The sequence below is a fragment of the Brienomyrus brachyistius genome, chromosome 6, assembly GCF_023856365.1.
Source record: "Brienomyrus brachyistius isolate T26 chromosome 6, BBRACH_0.4, whole genome shotgun sequence".
Lineage (NCBI taxonomy): Eukaryota > Metazoa > Chordata > Actinopteri > Osteoglossiformes > Mormyridae > Brienomyrus > Brienomyrus brachyistius.
In genome coordinates this window covers 5290296-5312871 of record NC_064538.1, presented here as the reverse complement: position 1 = coordinate 5312871, position 22576 = coordinate 5290296, and the positions used below count along the sequence as shown (strand labels likewise).

The window sequence follows — 22576 nt, the reverse complement described above, 5'->3', positions numbered from 1 at the left end:
CCGAACCCGGCACATCCCGTCCCCGTACCCCTGTGTGGTCCTGTCCCATGCCTTCGTGTCGGATTGCCTCCCCGGATAACGACTTACCTGCCTGTCCCTCGACCTTGCCTATCGCCTGTCCCTTCTGGTGCCTTAGCTTGGCTTGCGCAAATAAAGCGTTCTTGGGCTTGCATCTCTGGGTCCGTGCCTTTCTACTCTGGTTTCCGTGACACACAGTGAGTCATATCTTCCTCTCTTTTAGTGGACATGTTGTTGACAGATTAGGTCACTATTTTCATTCATTTGATTGATGCTGCACTTGACTTAATTGTTAGTTATCCGTGGCTAAATCGAATGAATTGGTCGTATAAGACGTTGGAGTTTGTCTCTCCGCTTGTATCACAGGTACCCAGTTATTATCATAATAGAAACTGCAGTAACACAATACAACATAACACAATGCCCAAAGGTAATATTTACCTATGTATGTAGTATTTTAGGGGGTGCCTACCTACTGATATCTGCAGATCTGTATATGCCTTACAAAAATGTCAGGGACAGGTACAATGTCTGGGGGGGGGGAGTGATCAGCAGTTCCATCTTTACAGATTTGAACACAGCACGCATTCCAACATGCGTGTTCTATATAGTCATGAAAAATTATATGTTATATATAAGTATATGGTTAATTTTTAGGAGATCACCAACCCCTCTGTGAAACACCCAGAATTCCACTGTGTCGTGGAATACTGGTCACAGACCAGTACCAGTGCGCAGACTGGATTTTGGGAACCTCTGTATTATATTATCCATTTACAAGGAAAACAAAGAGAGGATTACTCAATGTACAAATAAACATATGTAGGCGTAGAAAGTGTAATGTATAGAATGAATGACTGAATGAATGAATGAATGAATGAATGAATGGTGAAATTGAAGATCATCACGGACATCATGAGTCATCAACATGACTATTTTCAACCCAATGTTACAGCTAATTGTTTACATACGTCACCAAAATGCTCCATAATCTGAATAAGGGACATTTGAAGAAGACAAAGAAATTGTAGTTTTTTTTGTTTATCTATAATTCATATGGACCTTTGCATCCCTTTACTTTTGGTGACACACTAGCCTTTCATGCTTCATGTCTAATGTCACATCCTGCACTGATACATCACACGTCTTCTGTGAACAACTTCTACTTATAAAGTTCCACACAACTCGTACTGCATAGAGTTTCACTCGGAGCGGAGGGAGTGCTACCTTCCCGATGCCGTTCCGATAATAATTACATACATGTTACATACATGCATGATAACTTCTTCATGGACGCTTTTATTCAGATTCCAGTCTACAAAAATGTGGAAACACCAGTATTGACTTGTTTCGCTGGTAATGTTGTTGGACAGATTAATTTAACTGGTTCACCAAATTGTCTGGGCCGATGAGTAGATTACATGTATGAGGATGTTGTAAGACTTACAACTGCTTTACTTATTGTAATTTAAATGTCACCTAGTCTGACCATTTTAATGTTTTTATTACTTAAGCGGTAAACTTCAGCCGGCTCCTTTTCCCTTGCATTGCAAATTGCATTTCCCTCCAATTTCAGCATACTTTCATATTAGCAGCAGTGTGGCTGGCAGTCCTGTACATTCTATCTCTCACATGACCTTGTGGGTCAGCGTGGCAATATATAGCAAGACCATTGTCAGCAAATGATGCTTCGCTAAAGTTACGACACTCAATCTTGGGAAGGGAGCACTGCACTGACCCATGAAGGACACTGTCACGGGAAGTAAAGCTCTATTTCGGCAGCTTCAGGGGCTGCACTAACTGGAGCTGGTGGAAATGGCTCAGGTGATATTTCCTGGAATTGACCCAATGTCCTCTATATGCTTGGTCTTATAATTGGAACTCAGCGCGTTGGCCTACGCAACGTACCTTCTCCACATCTCCTACAACCGTGACAAGACTTCTTACGAATTTTCTCCCCAGAGCAGAATAGTGTCTATGTAGCATGAGAACTGAAAATAACCGGGTAAAAAGTTCCGGACTGTGGCAGAGAGGCAGCTAAATTGTGGCAGGGCCTGATTTCCTGATGGAGAAAAGTCCTGATATAGAAAGCAGATTTTCGCTTTGCCTCACAATGTCAACCTTACCTGGAGGCACTATAAACACCCTGTTATTTGAGAAATTCTCATTACCTGCAGAACAACATCCCTTATGGAACTTCAGTTACACACAAACACATTAAACATTTGTATCTTTGTGGGGACTCTCTGTTCATAACTTTAATGCTAACAATGACGACCTTAACCCCCCCCCCCCCCCCCAGCCCTAACCTTAAACATAAGTAATCAAACAAAATACAAGACTTTTGGCATTTTTAGTTATTTGATTGCATTCACAAATTTTTTACAAAATTGAGTTTCCCCTTCTGAGCACCAAAAATAATGTCCCCACAATACAGTAAATACATGACCACATACACGCTATAAAAACAAACATATCTGAACATCGTGCAAATATAAACGTGGATATGGTGCATGAATCAGGTGCAATTTCTCTGTGCTGTGCTATTTCTCTTGAGAAATAAAGGCATCTGCTCAGTGTAAACTATGAACTAGTTTGAGTGCGTGTCATACGACATATGACGCTTTCGACATGATGATGTGTAATGAGGCCCTATTTGTAACATCCTGATACAGCAGCTCTTAAATTATTCAAACTTTTTAAACTTCCATCATATTTTTGCAAGTGCGTAGACAATTTTACCAGCCTGCTGAGAAGGCAGTATTTAGTGCTATATTTGCAATAGCTTGACTTATTTTTAAACAGCTCCCAGAATGAGCTAACTGACTTTGTAAGAGTTTCACAAAATACTTTTAACGAGGCATTAAACCGGCAAAACCACCACCTCGCCATCACACCTGAGTGGACACGTCAGGCGCGGTCACACTCTTTTCAGTTAACAAATTACACTGGTCACCAATGGACGGGAAACTCCTTTTTGTTACGCTTTTGTTGAATTAATGTCCATCCACTTCAGTCATAGATTTTTATGAAATATAAGCTTTCATGAGACCCAACATGTTTAGCAACGCCACTGTCCATAATGTCCACACACACACGCACATACAACACACACACACATACAACACACACAACGCACACACACATGCATATACAACACACACACACACATACAAGACACACAACGCATACACATGCGCACATACAACACATGCACAACGCACACACACGCGCACTTACAACACAAACACAACACAAACACAACACACACACACGCACATACAACACACACACAATGCACACACATGCGCACATACAACACATGCACAACGCACACACACACGCACATACAACACAAACACAATGCACACACATACAACACACACACGCGCATACAATACACACACACATACAACACACACAACGCATACACATGCGCACATACAACACATGCACAATGCACACACACGCGCACTTACAACACAAACACAACACATACACACACATACAACAGACACAACGCACACACATGCACACATGCAACACACACAATGCACACACACGCACATACAACACACACACGCACACACAACGCACACACATGCGCACATACAACACACGCACAACGCACACAAACACGCACACACACGCACACATACAACACACGGACAACACACACGCACATACAACACACACACAATGCATACACACATGCACATACAATGCACACACATGCATGCATACAACGCACACACAAGGTGCACACACAGCATATACACATGTACACACACAGACACATGCACACACACCCACACAGACAATGCGCACACAGATACACATGCACACATGCGTGCACACAGACCCATACACATGTACACAAAATACACACGTGCAGACACAAGGCACACACATACACAATATGTTTATGGTTTCCCACAGACTCAGACCATGACGAGCCTAAATAAACTGTATTCTTCACTAGTGTCATCATTGACTGTGGCGATTGTCATGTTTTACGGTTTTTTAAATGCAAAACATTCCGGCCTTTCCAGAGAAACCACAGGTGCTGCTTCTGTCACAGTTCATCTCGTGCATATCTTTCCAGACACAAATGCTGATTTCCGGAACTGATCCGTGTAAATCAAACAGCACCCCCCCCCCCCCCCCCCACACACACACACACACACTCGGTCTTGTCAATATCCATGTGTGCAGAAACCACACTGCAAACAGAAAGGAGAAAAGTGCTTTGAAAACACCGTGCATTTGATCTGCAGTTTAGTTAAATGCTTGCCGGATGTGCTTGAAATTTGGGTAACTTTATTACTAATTATTTATTACTATTATTAATTAATTAAGCAAGCAACATATTAAAAATAAAAAAAAAATCAAGATTATTGTAAGAGATTAAGGGCATACAGCGTATGCAGAAATTGTGTATCTATTAGAAACCATCAAAAAAAACCTTAAAAATAAATTAAATGGTTTATATTCCCAAAGCGATATACCATTAAATGATTTCATGTAAGGTATAATAATTAATAAAATGGAATGTAAATCATTCAAGGGGCTCCACTCTCTGAAGAGCAAGAACACGCAAATACATGTTCAAATAAATTAACGAGAATACCGATTCCCTTTTACAATGTGCCTGGTCCTTTATTAAGCCTCATCAAACTGTTCAATCCAATCCCTTCTGTCTCTTTGGCACAGTCCAGACAATCCACATGCAGTCCACATTTTTGCTCCCTCGAGGGGGTCTGGGGGTACCGGAGAACCGGCTTGGGAAACATTGTCCTATAGGATGAAGACAATTGGGCTATGAGTTGCCCAGTGAGTGGGTGCCCCCCAGTGGAGTGCTGTGCTGTCCCGGAATTGCATGTGCTGCCTGGAACTGGGAGATTAATGGTCAGAAGATGCTTGGTATGGGAAATGCGTCATGTGGAGTTACAAGAAATGCTTTTATAATCTCAATGCTATATTTTAACTCAGAACACATTACTTAGTCCAAATATAAGTTAATGTCCAAAATCCATAATTATTTACCTTAATATTTGTGTTTCTTAATTCGCTTCAAAGATTTGACAGTGAGATTTTTGTATTGTCTCTTTGTATAAATATTACAATTAACACAACAAATGTGAAGAACAAGCTTTTAGTGACTCTAACCATGATAACCAGTTGGAAGATGGATGGATCACTTTTACTCTACACAGCCACCCGGGTCTGCAGGAACAGACATCAACAGCGTAAACTTAATGAAACCCCTTTTTTCATATTGGCCGTTTAGTGAAGTGGACCATGGAAAAGCCTCTTTTAAAAGAAATTATTTCTTCTTTTTGCTTAGTTCAGCGGAACGTTGAAGGACCTAGATGATCAAAATGGCTTAACTATGTGTTCAAGCGCTATTCAAATGACCACTTTTCACTTCAAAGTCAGGGGAAAATCCATATTAGAATAGCTTAAATGGAGGACAACGCTGCCACCCTGTGTAACATTACTTGGCTGATTTTATGATAAAATTATATGCATTTAAGTCAGCCGTATTCTGACATTTTTTTATCAAGCTAGTTTTTGGCGCCACCTAGTGGCACAGAATATGTGCCATCTATGTTCATAAATACTGTCGCGTACTGGATGTGGGATGTGTTTGCGCGTGTACCTACCCTCCCCGAGAAATAACACAATTCTGAGTTTACGGTTCGGACTGAAACACATTTTCGACACAGTAGGTACGCACATGGCTGCAAATTTACATTTATTAGTATGAGTAGTGCAAAACAAACAAAAATTGGTCAACCCTTACAAAAAAAAAATCCCGAGATTGTCCCAGGGCAAAGGCAGAAACGTACAACCGTGCTGCGTGATGTACAAATTTTTATTATACATTTCCCATTTCTGAGTGCCCTACAACACAGATGCTACATAGTAAGTGAACGCTAAACTTTCGGCATTCAGGTGTGGACGACATGCTTGCAACCAGTTGCCTCGAAATAAAAATCGATATATACTGTTTTTCCAGAATCGCCACGTCTGTATGTTGAACGCCAGTAACAGCCTTAAGAATGTCACAAACATATAACGCAGTGTCAAATATTCTTTCCTTTGTGCAGGCTTTAGTAAAAAAAAATAAAAAATAATCATTAAATAAAAGGATAAACGGTTATTGACATTAAGTGCCGCAGCTGATGCAAATATAAACAATCTGATTTTATATTAAGGCTTCCTCGAGCTATTTTTGTTATTCTGAAGTTCGTGCTGGTCGTCGCTCATGCTGGGCTATGTTTACGCTTGTTTGCACTAAACCCATCTGCAGTTCCATTCTGGTGGGTGCCGTCCAGGTTACACTAACTGTGCTGAATGGCCACTGGAAAAAGGAAAAAAAAAAAAACTTCTCGTGATTGAGAGATCAATGCAACTGATAATGAATTTTCAGCCAACCATGTGGACACGAATTACAAGTATATGTTAAAGAACTCATTCAAGGCATAAGAATGGTATTCTTTGGAAAATGGGCAACAAAAGTGAACTTGAAATCAGCTTTAAATACCAAGTTAAAATGATTTCTGTGACATGTTTTGACATGGTTTGGATTTCATATTATACAGTACTCGGCTCCACCGAGGACCTGTCCGAATCTTATTTTCGACCTCAGGTTAACAAGCCCGTACATCGCAGCCCTTAAGAGGTAAGAGGACTGCGCAAAGCCGAAGAAAGTTCATCTGTACACAGCGAATGCAAAAATTAAGGTTCAGGGTATAGCAGAAACGAGGACCTTACTCATCGAATGATGGGTAGGTCCATGACAAACCACATATCTACGCACAGTAAGTCAAAATATTCCGTCAGAAGCTAACCCAACCTGTGGGACAAGGCACAGAATAGCCTGCATCTCATCGCCCACACGAGAGAGGGCATAAAGAAAAATGCATCTTAATAAAGCAGCACGTTTAGAAAATAAAATATTATGCACACAGTATTTATCTTTTTTGTGATAAATTTTAAACATTTGCAGCCGCTCAAAGACATTTGAATTTTCAAAATGAGACACAGGATCCTAATAACATTTAAATATCATGATGGACCTCAGCTTTTTATGCAATTATTTAAATCCGACTTGAAATGTGTGGTCAAATTCGTGAACACCATTCTGTTAAATTCTCTAGTGGCTATGAACAAAGGGTAAAATAACAGAGAAAATGCCTTTTGATCTTGGTGTGAAATGTAACCTTTAAATCATAATGTGCATATATTGAATGGCTTTATATACTGGATGCATCTTGTTCTGAATACAAAATTCCTTGTTAAAATAGCTACACACTCTGCTTGCCATTCAATGACAGTAGTCAGCATTGCACTGAGAACATGGTTGTTTTTAATAAAACAAAATGAGCTTGTGTCAGCAAAAAGTAATTTGATAATGTTTGCATGTTTTAAAAAACTGAAATACGGAGAAATTTAATAGTGGCAAAGAAGTAATATCCCTTCTAAAATTGGATGGCCTATAAGTCTGTTTTTGTAGGTGTGCTTGAGCAAAATACGTACAAATATACTATGTCATGCTGTAGATAGTATAGAATATATCTAATTTGCTTTTAAAACAAATATGAAATAATTAAAGCAGATTTAAAAATTCTGTGAGATGCTCCTTGGTTTCATGTTACTATTGGCTTATAAATATTATATTTATATATAAAAAAAAAAAACTCTGACGTAAAATATATATATATTTTTCCTTGCGGATAATTCTTACTAAATTGCACTCTTAACTCAGTTTAAATTAAACTGTCATGTCTGCCATGCTAAATAAAGCTTTGCATTAACGAAAAAAACAAAACTGCTAAAATCCCACCATCCTCCATCGATTCTACGTCCTCAGGTCAGTACAATGTGTGGCTCAAGTGAGAACCATGTGATCTTTCAATTATTTTCAGTTACAGTGGTGCTATATACAGTATGTGTTAGATTATATAGTTCGGCATCTTGTAAATTATTATGCTTAGTGTTCATCATATAAAAATGGCTTCAGAAGGTCTTGAATTACATCATCCGAAATACTTGCTAAGCAGTAGGCTTTTTTCTTAAGGATTTCACTACTCGACCACGTGAATGCAGTTTGGTCACATGTGTAGCCCCTGTCACGTAATGGGAAGTGCATTTCCATTAATAACATGCTTTAACTCACATGCAGGCCAGTCCATGTTCAACTTAATAATCAGGTCCTAACAGCTTTCATAGCATTTTGACATGACACAGCTCAACTGCCAGATAGCTTAACCATACCACAGATCTGGACAATACTTAAGAATTCTGGGAAACTGTATAGACGGTTGACGTGTGCAATCAAAGATTCTCTCTGGGTAATCTTACTGGTACTATATGATGTGCATATATATGGATGTCCTGCCCCTTTCAGTACAGATTTATTTTTTCTGTCCCAAGATTTACATTCAAGAGTCACAGAAGCCAACAACACAGTCTGACACAGGAAAATACAGATTCGTTTCTATGTTCCCGACCAAAACGATAAACAGTGGCAAGATGTCCCGCGAAGGTGGAACGAAAATCCGAGTCGAGAGAACGGCTGCCACTCAGACGAAGGACCTGCGACGTAAACGTGGCCTTGCTTCCTCACCAGCCGTTCCCAGAAGCTGTCAAACACAGGGCCGTGTGTCCCCTCATTCCCCAGGCATAAGCGCATTTCCTGGCATGATCCACCCAGCATGCTTCAGAGCCAGTTCACCGCGATTGGCCTACTTTGTGCCGGACCACCCCCTATCTGAGTAGCCCCCCTCCCCAGGCCCCGAGTGCGGTGAGTGGACACACGGCGTGTAGAGGTCGGAGTCAGTGTCCGATTCGCCCTCTGCGATGTAGGGCCGCACTTTGGCACACATGCTGCCAAAATAGCTGCTGCTGATGAAGTCCAGGTTCTCCCGGGACTGTGAGATGCTGAAACCACTGAACGACCTCTCCAGTTCCTCGTGGTCCACGGAGGGAATGGAGATGGACGTGTCGCTCTTCTTCAGCCCGACGCCCTGATGCGGCTTCCTGTCCTCCAGCATGAACCGGCCGATCCCGCTGTGGCTCCCGGAGGAGCGGTCATGGATGGGAGGTGGGGGGATGCGCACCAGAGAAGGATCCCCTATGGGGGAGGCAACCAGGCTTAGCCGATAGCACTCACTGATCGGATGCTGCTGCCAGGAGGTGGACGGGGTACAGTGGCTCTGGGGTGCCACAGATGTAGGAGGGGGTTCAAAATTCTTCTGCCCGGTGGTGCTTATGGAGCGGATGATCTTAGTGATGGAGATGCTTTTCTCCATCTGCTCCCTGTTGTCCACCGGGCTGTGGTACGGAGGAGCCGGATCAGGCTCCTTAGATCCAAAATAAGCGTCTGTCTCCGACTGGGGGATCCCCAATCTCTGGATGTAAATGTTTACCAAGAAGTCCAGCTTCCTCTCCATGGACACCACCTGATGGAAAACGAAGAACTTTTGGTCCCCAAATCCGAATTAAAAACCCCAAGTACCTTAAAGTGCCTCCATACCTGCTTCTCTACCTTCCCCAGACGTCCCATCATGCTCGGGTCGTCTGGAACCTCTCCCTCGGTGGCTCCTTTTGGTCGATCCTTATCTGTCACCTGACCACCTCTGCCAACTATTTGGTCAACTCTACCGACCAGAAGAAAGCATCAGCTGGACTAAGGTCCCAGGCAGTGGGGACACATTCCCCCAAATACAGACAAAACTTTGAATAGAAACCTCTCTGTTGAAAGTCAAAAATCTTGTAATTCCACCTTTAAAAAAGATACGAAGTATAAAGATACATAACACCTAACATCTGAAAATACGAAAGATTTCAATTATTTTTTTTATAATCAAGAATTTGGAAAGAGTAAAACTATGGGGTTACAATAAATAAGATTAGAAATATTATTTTCCATTTGTAAGACTGGTGATATATAAGCAATATATAAAGTGCATTTTCTTTTCAATAGACTGCACTTATAACCAATAACCTTTATGTATGTCACCTAGGCTACAGTATATTACTGAAAAATACTTAACCATTTGTTCTGTTTGATGTGCCATGTAATCTCCTTCTACGATTAGTCATGGCCAAATGCGCCCCCCCCCCCCCCCCCAAAAAAAAAAATATCAACAACAGACGTTGGGCACCGGTTTCATAAGTACATGTACCATTTGGTGCACCATTGGGCACAGAGAAGTGAGAGAGTGGAGAATCTCCCTGCGGTTACTGCTTGGTTATATGAACCTATCAGGAGGAGCTGAGAGTGCAGGCGTGCAGGGGGGCAGTGTGGGAGCAGGTCCTCTTGAAGACAGTTGTCATTGGTCAAGCTTGTGAGCATTGAGCATGAAAGCCTGGTGAAAGCACGTGCAACATGAAGACACCGAACACACAGATGGAAATGGGGAGGGGGGGGCACCCTGCAGCTCCTTAGAGAAGCTGAACCTGCCGTTCTCTAACCCGACCACGGTCCGGGAACAAAGAAGCGTTTTACCAACCAGTGGCACATCGCAGGGCACCGTCCTGGAGAACTACACAAGAAACATACTGGTCTACGACTGCCAGGCAGCAGCCGAAACGCCGGACCACGGGCAGACGCCGCACTCGTGCCTGCGTGAAACAGCCGGGATGTTCGGCGTGATCAGGCATGTGGTGCAAATGGAACGGGGTAGGCGTGGGGGGCAAATGTGCCATTGTGACACGTGCGCTTCTCGTCATGCGTCGTCATGCCAACATGCAACACCCTCCGGAAAGATTCCATCCGACTCATTCAGCCCAGCTGACGCCTCATCTTCAGTGCATCAATCACAGACATACAAGCTTAACCCTTTTCGGTTTTTTTTTGCTGGGCTACATGTCCGGACATCTTTAGTCCTTTCTTGTAAGCATCTGAAACCCTGAGACAGTGCTGGGTTTTCGTCGACTGAAGGATGTCGGTGTGCACTGGAGGAACGCACGACCATCAACTGCACCTTTACACATCGTACCTCTTTTTTGATATCCCCGTGCAGAAGAAATAATGTCACGGGTCATGTGCAAGAACTGCATGATTCACTTTGAAATACTTTTCAATTATTGTATAACTAATTCTAATAAATGGCATAGAAGAATATGTTAATCATCACTATTGCTGTAGGTTCTGACAGATGTTTGAGCTGAATTTTTAGAACTGTTTTTCGCTCCTGACCCCTAAGATGGCTTCTCCTGCTCTGGGTTCTGGTACTGAAGGGTTCTGGTACTGATGGGTTCTGGTACCGATGCACTGCCATGTAGCCCCAATCAAAAAAGGTTGCCATCACTTCTGATCAGCAGAAAGAATGAAACTATCTGACAAGAGAGATGCAGTCTGGTGAGGCCTAACCTATTGGGGGATAGGGTTGAATCTTTAGGTCCTTTGGTTGCATACTTCTTATGGCTGGGAGTTGAGAGTGCAGGGGGACCCACAATGATATCTATCCTGGCAAGGTAAATAGAGAAGACACCAGCACAATGCCCCATGAAGGCAAACATGACAGCTGAATAGACGCACATAGATATGAAAGAAACAAAAATGGAAATAGGTGAAAATATATTCCATAGACGTATCGTACAATGTAAATGGAAAGATCACTGGGCTTTCTCATTGCATTGTAACTTCAGTATTATGCTTTTGAAGCACATACATTTTATGTGGGGTATAGTTCTTCTCCCCCCCCCCCCCCCACTCGCCCCACCCCCACATATACCCCTGTTATGAATGCCTACTACGTTTTTATGGTTCACATCGGTGACTCTCAGTTGGAATATATTTATGATTATATGTGTATTTGCTCACAACATATATTTAGTATTTACTGGGTGGAAAGGCGGCCCCCTTAGATGAAAGAGGAGGAGCCAAATTAAATGCCGAACAATGATTCCCATTTTGGACAGGCTTGGTTGCCCATTAAGGGAGACTTTCAGATGGTCACTGCAACTTCTAAAACAATGGTTAACCAGCCGTTGTCAGAAGACATGGGTGCCTGATCAGGAGGAGATGAATGCACACTGATCTGTCCCATCATGCTTGCCGTAGACAGTCAATGATGGGTGTCAATAGATACGTGAGCCCCCTCTGTTCAGCCTGGCTTCTAAACTGAAGTGTTTCAGAGATGTCGCACTGTAGGGTGGGTGCGGCAAGGAGAGGTGAGGAGACCATGTAGGCGTCTGAAACCGCTGGGTTTTCATCGACTGAAGGACTGTCGACCACCAGGAGACAGTGGATTATTCTGTCTGCCCTGCCACCTGGTTGACAAGACACTTTAGGTGGAGAAGAAAGTGGTCAGCAGGGATCTAGGGAACTGGTTTAACAGTTTCACATCTTGCCTGGACTGGAGGCTTTTAATCCGCGACAACATGTCCAGGTGGCCTGCCGAGTACTGCTCTATGACGTCCATAACGTCATAAGGCCTCAGACTCTCCTTGAACTTCCGCTTGGAGACCATGAATCTCATAATGCTGAGAAGGAGAAGTTGAACACATGAGCACCTTTAACACAATAAAACGAGTCAAAGACTTGGGAGTTCATCCTTCACTCATAAAATCCCACACTTTACACCATGTACTCCAGTTTCATAATACTGGTTCGTCCATTTTCAGACTTGACAGCCTTTACACAAATAACTAGTTAATGTCTCCAGCGTATTCTTCTTCAAACCTCACAGAACGAGATAATCAGTCAACAGAAGTGGGAAGCAGTACATAATTTACATAACAAACTTGCTAATCAGAGTTTAGCGCTGCTAATTGAAATTACTTCAAAGGGCTTTATTTTCCAACATGTCAAGTTACTGCTTTCATCCTGAGAATTGCTCTCTTATCTATTGAATGGATTTTCTGAGTCCCTGTATTGCAGGGTTTTGAGCTGAGTGATTTAAATAAGAGCCAAAGCAAGAACCGCCAACAAGAACTAAGACTGGTCTTGACGACGCCAATGAGAGTGCATACAGGCTTACCACACAGCCCTTATGGTGACTTTCAACCCTGGCGTTAGCTCCTGTGTGACAAATTCACAGTGGCAGCTTTTATTGTCATCCATGATGTCCTCTCCAGGAAGGCTGGCCTCTACAAAACAAAACAGACAAGTCAGAAGCCCACAAACCCAGTGGCACCGGAGACGCTCACCTGCAACCTCTTAACCTCTGCACATTCAGTCTTTGTCTTTGCATGAAACCAAGCAAGGTCAAGACAAGGGCATTTACTTGCAGTCCCCAGCAACTGGGCGAGCGATTAGTCAGATGGGGTTTGCGAGCGGGGTGCAGGGGTTGCTTAATGACTGAGATTGTTGCGTTCGGCGGCTGCTGATGTCAGCAAGTCCCAGTGCAGGACATGGTGTTAGGGGGGGCGAAGCCATATCAGAGGTTAAGGGGTCACCTGTTCACTGTGGCCCAAAGCCGCAAAGGCATTCCATTACACAGCCATAGTACTCCGCGATCAGCTTGGTGGACCATCGCCAATCCAAGCCAGGAGAGGCGTGGCCATCACCAAGAGCGAGGCCTCTGCCGTCACCGGCATATCTGACGTGTGGTGCTTTATATACGCAATCTGCATTTGAAGTCCTGAGCACAAGCGCAGAGGAAACAAGCACAGTGGGAATGGAACTTCTGACAAAAGGGGTGAGTCATTATCTACGGCAGATTACGCATATAAATGCAGCAGGGCCACTGCAGGGAGAAACACGGGTAAGTTAGCAAGCTGACAATGAGACCGAAAAACAAAGAAATACCCCAATAGGCAGCCACTGCCAGAGAGAAACTCCTCTGACGGGTTCTCAGCTGTGGGCCCCTGTACTGCAAATGCTTCTTCACAGCAGAGCTACAGTACAGGGAGTCGTTTGGTCCATGTAGAACATGCCAGTTCAATTGGTCAAACCAGCATAAAAAAAAAAAAAACCACTAGGATTTTCATGACTTATGGTTTATTGCAATTGTAGAACAATGGCTTCCTCATGTACCTTCAGTATGGGAGATTTAGGACATCGGAGACAAAAAGCTGAGATGTCAGTGCAGGTTAAGAGAGCAGAATAGAATATGTAGGATACGAGTCTTTCTGTTAGTGATTTTTTTCCCCACAGAATGAATAAGAAATCCTGGCAGAACTTCAGAAATGCTTTTATGTCTCAGGATATCGTTAAACACAACCGAACAGACTACAGATAATAAGCAGAGGAACGCAGACAGTGGGTCTTGCTGAAGTTTCATTTTCATTCGTAAATTCCAATCAGCTTTAGTTCTCCTTCATTCTAAGAGCTGGTTAGGAGCTGGCATGCCTTATGTTGACCAAATGCATGGGTGTGTTTTCATGCACAGAAACTATATATGTTGTTTATAAATGAACAACACTGCTGTGTATAAAAGTTCTAAGGCGTCAGGTATTAAGTTCCGTCGATCTATGAAACAGTGTCTTTACTGTCGTCTAGCCGCTTTTATTTCCTAATGCTAAAGAAGATCACATGATTGGAACACGAGTTTGAGTCAATAAAAGTTCTTAAAAATATTCTTAGTATTGTTAACTGGACGTTACTCAAAAAAAATTTCATCAGAGGTCAAACATAACACATCATGAAAATAAGTCTAAGATCTTGATCATTTTCATAATATTTATAGATACCAGCTTTTATTCATCTAAACTACCTAGAGAGCCTTAAAATAATGTCAGAACAGATAAGGAAAAGAATAAAAATAATCATTTATTGACGTGATGAATTTTCCCAGGTTTCCTGTGCCTCAGTTTGACATTTTTTTATGAGATATTTGCTCCTACTGTTGTGGCAATAGATGGTGCTGGAAGAACGATCCTAAGCCCAGAGAATTAACTAAACGGAACATAATCTTTCAATAAACATATATTCAATGTCCATGCAAGGGTGGGGGGTGGGGGGGTTCTTAGGAAGACTGCTGGTTGGGGCCACAGCCTAATTTCAACCTAATTTCAAATTCCCAGCTTCTTCCATGAGGAGAGGAGGACAACGAAACATGCTTGAAATGCATGTAATGCCACAGAGCAGTGAATCAGTGTAGGACAGCTGTGCTGGGGGGCCGCCACATGCCCACCCGGGTGCCTGTTCACTGCTCTGCGGGCCCCGGGGGTCTTGTGGCTTAACCTGGGTGTACTAGTTAGAGAGAGCCAACTCTATGGGACCAGGGAGGGGTGGGGTGGGGTGGGGGGGGATCAGCGTTCTTCATGCAGGCCAGAGTAACAGGAACGGCAGCCACTTGAGCACACAGGCCTGGCTCGCCTCGCCCGGGCAGTCATGGGGTGATGGGGCCTTCCGGAGTGCTGGTGGGATGTCCGTAACACCTGGCATGCACGGCCGACTCTGTCTACTCATTCTGACAACTAGAGCACCCTCTGCTTCACACTATCAGCCCCTGGCAGATGCAGAACATGTTCTTACTGATTAACCCCTCAATTGCTGCAAGGAGGAGGAAGGAATGGAAAGGAGACACACGTAATAAAGACTGTTAAAGGACCAGGAAGCGAGCATGAGATTAAACCGATACACGGGATCATTTTCTCGCACAGGTCGTCTTCGAGCGTGTCGAGGTACGAGGGACCTCGAACCACCCCCCCCCCCCCCCCCCAAGCTTTTAACAAATGGCAGAACTGGCGAGACTGCATCGTTCCCCACCGTGTTTAGGCGCGGACTTCCTGAAGGTACAATCCGACGCTCAGAGCTATTTCTGCTGCTATCAAAGGAGCCACGCGTTTAACATTCAGTGCGAATTTTCGCAATGAAGAGAAGGCAGCAAGTATAATCAGAATGAATTAGGGAGCAAAGGCTATAGAATTTACGTAGCTTTTCAGACCGATAGTATAATTACATAGTTACTTTGGGCAGGACCACACAGTCTATGTATATAATTACTTGAGAAGGAGGACAGCCATGTATTAATATACGCTTAAAGAGAGATCAGCTAAGAAGTGTAGCAGATGATTAAGCTTACAAGAGCAGGACTTTGCAGCCGTACCGGACTCCCTTAAGCACAGATCACCACTGTACACTTCGCACAATGGCAGTGAAAGTGCCACAAAGCCATGGGAATGGGCTCACAGGTACCTTCTGGGGTGTGAGACACTGGCTCGCAGGATGCAGAGCATGGCAAGGCGTTTACTGCGGTCACCTCCCATTACAATCAAGAAGCGTATGCCTTCACTGATAAGCGGAATGCACGGCAATGAATTTTAATTCATCAGATACATATAAATGACTAGTGTTTTAATAGTTAATTGCATATATCTGGAACCAATAATTTCACAAAAAGGCTTTTTATCCAGTATGGAACCCGTTTCAGTAAATAAAACACACGCCATATTATTTTTTTTCTCCATATATTGTATTAATAATTGAATAACTTCAGTCTGTAGTGAGTATGTCTGAAGAAATTTTAAAAAAAGCCAGTTTAACCCAATTTCTATGAGGAAACACATTTTAGATTCTATTATCAGAGGAAAGTAAAGTACATTAATGCGTCTCGGAAAGTCAGAGACACGCACAAGACCCCAAATAGACATAATAGAAAAGCATCAAGGTGCCTGACGTCTGTTTATGAAGAAATATAATTTGTCTTATTTTCAGAACAATTCATCATAATTACCACATATATCGGCCAGAAAAGGCTGTTTGTTTTCTGTTGAGGACATTTTTGGTCCAAAAGTTCACAATAACTAAGTAACTGAATTTCTCCACGACAAATATATACCGAGCTGTCATCTCTCTGAGTTGCAATTTGATGCTCAAGAAGAAGAAACGAACCATGTACTGTAGAGGCCCAGATGTTGAGAAGTTCAGTGTTTAAAGATGCCTCAAATCATGTGCTATTCACCTCAAATCAGTTTTGCGTGCATGTACTACACTACATGTCAGAATAGCGGTCTGTGCGATGAGGCTATGTGCAAGAGAATGGAATTCTGCAAATAATACAATCTGCAATACGTTTTAGTAAAATGATACATCTTCCAGACACTAATTTTAATAAAATTTAATGAAACCATATAACAATATTAAAAATTCAAAGAACAATGATTTATTTTTTTTTGCATATTCTGGAAATGTGGTTTCTAAAGACCCGTGTTTTTTAAAGAGCCAACCTAGTCCTCGGGGAGCCACAATCGGTCCACATTTTTGCTCCCTCCCAGCTCCCAGTAGGTCTGTGGTTCCCCAAGGACCGGATTGGCAAAACACTGTTGTAGACAAATAAATGTGTCCAGGATCTGGTTTCACGTGTGCGGAATAAAACAGATTCCTCAAGCCATGTGGTCTGCAGTGCACTGCAGTCACGTTCTAGCTGAAAAACGGGCACTACGGCGACATTATAAGCAAACACAGAAACACCAGGCACACATCTTGTAATAAAAACCGCGGCGCTTTACTGCTGAATGAATGCAAACCACTGAGTCAATTTCCTGACCTGGAGAGCTCTTCACTCTGAGATCTTCATCCTGCATCTCAATCAGCACTTTAGCACGGCATTAAACAGAGAAATGAAAAGGAATCGGTGAGTATTTATATGGAATGCATATTTCATACGAAAAAAATGGCTGAAAAAAAAATATATATGCACAAGTATGTATTTTTGTACAAACTACATAAATCATGATGCATACAATGATTACGGAATGATAGCTACATAACTAGAATAGAACTTAAATACTTAAAATTAAAAGTTGAACAGAGATACTTGATGATGCTGATATTTCTGATATGTTCCATACATACTGTAGGAACTAGCACCCAACCCCCCCCCCCCCCCACCCCCACCCCATAAAAAGATTTTAAAAGAAACCAACCGAGCAAAAGAAACGCGTAAAACGGTTACATTTGAAGAAGGGAAATTCACCACGACCTGGGAAAAGGGGACATTAATATCATCCTATAAAAAATGGTGCAAAGGGAATATATTTTGAAATTCCTGCCCGTTTAACTGCGCAGAGTCATGTGGCTGGTCTTCCATGCATCACATGCAGAATATTTAATGTTTCGATTGTGGGGAGTCTCAAAAGCCTGTGTGACAGGGCGAAGTCAAAGGTTAAACTGGTATAGCTGTCTGGTCTCCCACTGCCAGATACACTCACTCACACACACACACACACACACACACACACACACACACACAGGGCTGCCCAAAAGGGGTAGAAAAAGGAAGAATCTAAGGAATGCTGCGGTAGGCGAGAAAATAATTGCTGAATTGAAAGTTAGTTAAAACTGTTAAAACAGGTTAGTGTTGATAATGGTAGCTTTGGTTTGGGGGGGGGGGGGGCATTCAATAGAGACCCAAACCCACACAGACTCGGCGCATGCTGTCTAGCCTCGGCTACCTTCTGAGTTCTGGCGGGATCCACTGCCCTTGAGCCGGAAGGCCTGCCGGGCTCGGTTACGGTCCGTGAAGCTCCAGCTCTTAGGCACCTTATCGGGACTGTCTTCCATGCTTTGGTCGGCGCTGGGGGAGCGGCGCACTCCTGGCCCCTGGGGGGAGCTCTTGCCTTTGTTGGCCGAACTTCGAGGACTGGAGAAGACCCTCTCCTTTAGGCTCACTTTCTGGCTGTAAGGAGGGGAGGGCATGAGACAAATGGAAGCAGGGACTGATCATCCCGGAGGGGCGATTGGTGGCCGTGCATCAGAAAATCATGCAGAGTTGAAGGCCCTTACTTAGGAAATAATACCTCAACATTATGAGATAGGAACCCATTATTTTTTTGTTTTTCTACAAAGCAGTACGTAATAGCTTTCATTTGTCTAGTATTAAAATTAAATTACAATTAAGAATATCTGAATATTTTAGTTTAAATTCAATTTAGCAGAAATTTAAAATCAGTTATTTAGCAGAAAATTTAATTCCTCTATAACACACTGTGATTCCATAACAAAGTGACATCACTACTGGCGTGAAAACATAATAGTCTGCCTTACCTACACAGCAAACTCAAAAGGGACTCTGTGCACTACACAGCAAACTCACAGCAAAGTCCGTTTTAACAAGAAATACGTTGAACATTCAACGACTCGGGGAAAAGTTAACAAAAAGAAGACTAGCATGGGTCAAATAAGCCATTCAGTCAAAAAAAATGTTAAAAAAAAAAAAGCATCAACCATGATTCCATGAGGTCGCCACGTCATGCACGTGCATCCGCCCAACGAAACAGGCTCCTACGAGCATCCCGGGCTGCCCACGGGTTCCTGGCACTGATGTGCTCGCACGTAAATATGTGCCAATATACAGCGCAGAGACCTAATGATCCAGCCAAAAGCAGTTCAGTTCCAAGAAGCCAGGACCTGCTTTTCGCTGGTTTCTCACCAGCCGCTCCGCAGCTCAGCAGCTTGGCAGATGGACGAACTGGACTGGAAGGCAGAAGCATTAGCGGAAAATTTGCTGTATTTGGCAAAATGGCTCAAGGGCTCAGCTGAGATATAAATGATATTATAGCAAACAAGGAATAATACAAAGAAAATATGCTGCAAAGACATGTGGATGGATGGTATCAGCAAGATGCACAGATGGATAAGCTACAACAGCAATGATTATACAGAGATATACATAAATACAATTATTATTGCTATTGTTTGGTTGTTATATTTTTTTGTGATTTCGTGCTCGATATAATAATAATAACTGTCTGATACAATACGTCACAGTGTTATTAACAATAATACTAATGTTTGCTGTATTAATAGCAGGAATGCTAGTTGCACAGCTGTCCTTCCATTCCTATTGAAAATGTTTATCTACTTATTTCAGCTGGTGAAAATTCATACTATGATAATAAACTAAATCAGTCAGGCTTTGTCCTTTAACGAACACTTATCAATCAGTTCAAAACGCAATGCTTCCCTTTAGCACAGATATAATAAAAGTACTTATTTGTGAGCACTATATGGTTTTATTTTACTCTTTTGCCAAAAACGTTTTGACCGTGAATGCCATTTCGTTTAAGATCAAACTGTAAATAATTAACTGCTTAATTTTACGTGTAAACAAAATACTGGTTACTTGCTGAAATATATTCATTTAAGAAAAGACATCAATGCATGCATTTCAGCAAGTATCCCGAAGGTGGCGCCTTTCTCAAATCATACCGATCATTCGGTTCCACATCAATGGCATTTTCTTAAGAAAGCGGTCTGGAAGTGCATGTATACAATCTTAAGTTTTTATTTTATTTTATTATTTTATTTTTACCAGATCTTCATCGTTAGTGAATGAACTGTGCACGTCCCAGTAATAGACAACTGTGTTGTTGAATCTCGAGTCATTTACAGCTGTCTTGTGATCAGCTAGAAGGGTGTTGCTTCTAACACATTATGCTGAATGTCTGATTTGAATATGTTATAAAAAGATGAGGCGGGGCTGATGTTGCCATGAGAGACTAAAAATTTTAAAGCGATTGTGATCGTGATATACAGCGGGAACGGTGTTATCGATTAATCATGGAGGTTTTAATGATACGGGCGGCTTGGGGCCGAGGAGTTTGTTGGAGTTTTTCATTAAACCACGCAGCGAATAAAAAGCATGCTGTCTGTCATCCAGGTCAGCATGCAAGACACGGGCTGGGACGCGTGTTGGTAAACCCATGCATGCCGCTCGGCATAGGCTACCCTGTCCCTCCGGTCGGTTCCGACGCCCCGTGCAACGGAGATCGCTACATGCCAAAAGCTCGACCGCGGCGCATCGCAGCATGCCGGCCGCCGTTCGTCCTGCTCTCCACCGCCGTGCGACGTCCTTATAGACGGGAGAGAGCACATTTTCAAATGCATGTTGGGTTTCTGTTCCTTGTATTCGCATGGGCATGATGCAGGCTCAGTTGCAATATATGTATTTCCCAAAAACAAAGCAGCAGAGACAATTAGTAGATCATAAAAATAATATGAAGTCACGGTGCTATGACAGGCCTAAATATAATGTTTGTGATTTTAAAATGCAGCAAATTTCATTAAAGGTTTTATATAGCTATTTAATAATAATAATACATCCCCGCGATCCAGTAGGATAAGCGGTTTGGAAAATGGATGGATGGATAATAATACATTTAAATTCTATTGCGCTTTTCAGGAAATCGTGCGAAATACGTGATTGTATGTTTTCCCTCTTTACATAATTAAGAAAATACCGTATGTCCTGGAATAGTGGAGACAAGTGAGGACATTAAAAGCGATGACCATGAGTTAGTGAAGATTAATAAGCGTTGGGATCGCACCTGGTGGGGTCGTGCACCTCCGTTAAGTAGGTAAATCGTTCAAAGGAAGAAGACAAGGGAGAAAAAGGGGGTGGGGTTTGAGGGGGCGGGGCAGACGCAAATGCCGTGCAGATGTTAATATTCGTGTGCCACAAAATTCCTGTAGTACCTATTTGTTCTTGGACAGCAGCCACAAAGTTTCTCTGCACATGAATTCTCATTACTAGAAATAAGGAAGAAGAGGCATTAGTGTGGGAGACAGGTGGCGCCCCGTGAAACCGCGTCGCTGTAAGGAAGGCACCAGTGCTCTTACACGCCATGCCTTGCTATTGGAGATCCAAGGAGAGCCGCGGGTCTCTGCGAGCCTCACCACAAGGAACATAAACAGAACATGCCAGTGTATCAGGAAGTCACCATCGCACCGTGACGTGGCCTCCTGGGTGTGATGATGTACCAGGCCGTGCGATCCGTGCTGGGCTCCCTCCTCTGGAGCGTAAACCTTCTTTTGTACGCATGCCTCGGTACGGATCCCCTGGCTTAGCAGGGTAATTTGCCAGAGCGCCCTGCCCGGCGTCCACGGGGACTTGGCATCTCGCTGGCCGTTTAGCTGACTGCAGAAGCCTCCCAACCCCGGAAATGAAAGCACCGGGGTGCACATTCCACGTCGATCACTTCTGCTGCGAGATCGTGATCTTATGAGATTTATCTTGCAGAGCATATAGACGATTGAACTGCTGGGGGCTTGAAGCAAGCGGAACAATGATATAACTATTTCCCTCCAGCAAAAAAAAAAAAAAACAGGATGTCACCTGACCTTTTGATTATTTTGCAATGGGTGGTGTGGTTCAGAGAAAGGAACCACATTCAGCTCTGCAATATAAGTCTGTTTCTAAGGATGTCTACACAAGACAAGCATTTCACAGGACATTACAGGTCCAGCAGCACGTCACATGATGTAGCTACATGGTGTAATATGTAAACGGGTAACCATCCGCATGGCTGAGGCGAGACTCCATGCTGTTCGCAGGAACGACATAATCTCTGCGTACATGGCAATCAGCTACACAGAAAATAATAAAAAAGAAACATTCAGATTTATTTTCACACCAAATAGGTGCTGCTACGTATCAGAAGTGAGAACAAAGGAAGCCTTTTTGGCATAGGTTCAACAGTAGGGCCGCCGAACTAGAACCTGCAACCTCCTGGTTGCAATAACTGCACTGCTGCAGATCTAGCTCCGATTGGCACAGTAGCAACACCTTCTGTGTGTGTGTGGGGGGGGGGGGGGTGTGGGGGGGGGGTGGGGATCTACCACAGTGAAACCGAAATGTAACCAAGACGACGT

At 43.0% G+C, this 22576-nt stretch overlaps 1 protein-coding gene across 11 annotated transcripts in view; it reads right to left on the bottom strand.

Moving 5' to 3' along the window:
- Positions 1 to 5751: 5751 nt before the first annotated feature.
- Positions 5752 to 22576, bottom strand: part of LOC125745188 (potassium voltage-gated channel subfamily KQT member 2-like) — a 39293-nt gene continuing 22468 nt past the window's right edge. For 2 of the 11 annotated variants that reach the window (XM_049017758.1, XM_049017760.1), the window contains 9 exons: positions 21401 to 21454; positions 18379 to 18602; positions 17472 to 17519; positions 15458 to 15475; positions 13017 to 13125; positions 12388 to 12519; positions 11405 to 11500; positions 9563 to 9686; positions 5752 to 9488 (listed from right to left, as the gene is read on the bottom strand). In XM_049017758.1, coding sequence (XP_048873715.1) covers positions 8772 to 9488; positions 9563 to 9686; positions 11405 to 11500; positions 12388 to 12519; positions 13017 to 13125; positions 15458 to 15475; positions 17472 to 17519; positions 18379 to 18602; positions 21401 to 21454 — 1522 coding nt within the window. In that variant the 3' untranslated portion in view covers positions 5752 to 8771. The remainder of the gene's footprint in view (positions 9489 to 9562; positions 9687 to 11404; positions 11501 to 12387; positions 12520 to 13016; positions 13126 to 15457; positions 15476 to 17471; positions 17520 to 18378; positions 18603 to 21400; positions 21455 to 22576) is intronic. The other 9 variants (XM_049017761.1, XM_049017764.1, XM_049017765.1 and 6 more) reach the window with 8 other exon arrangements.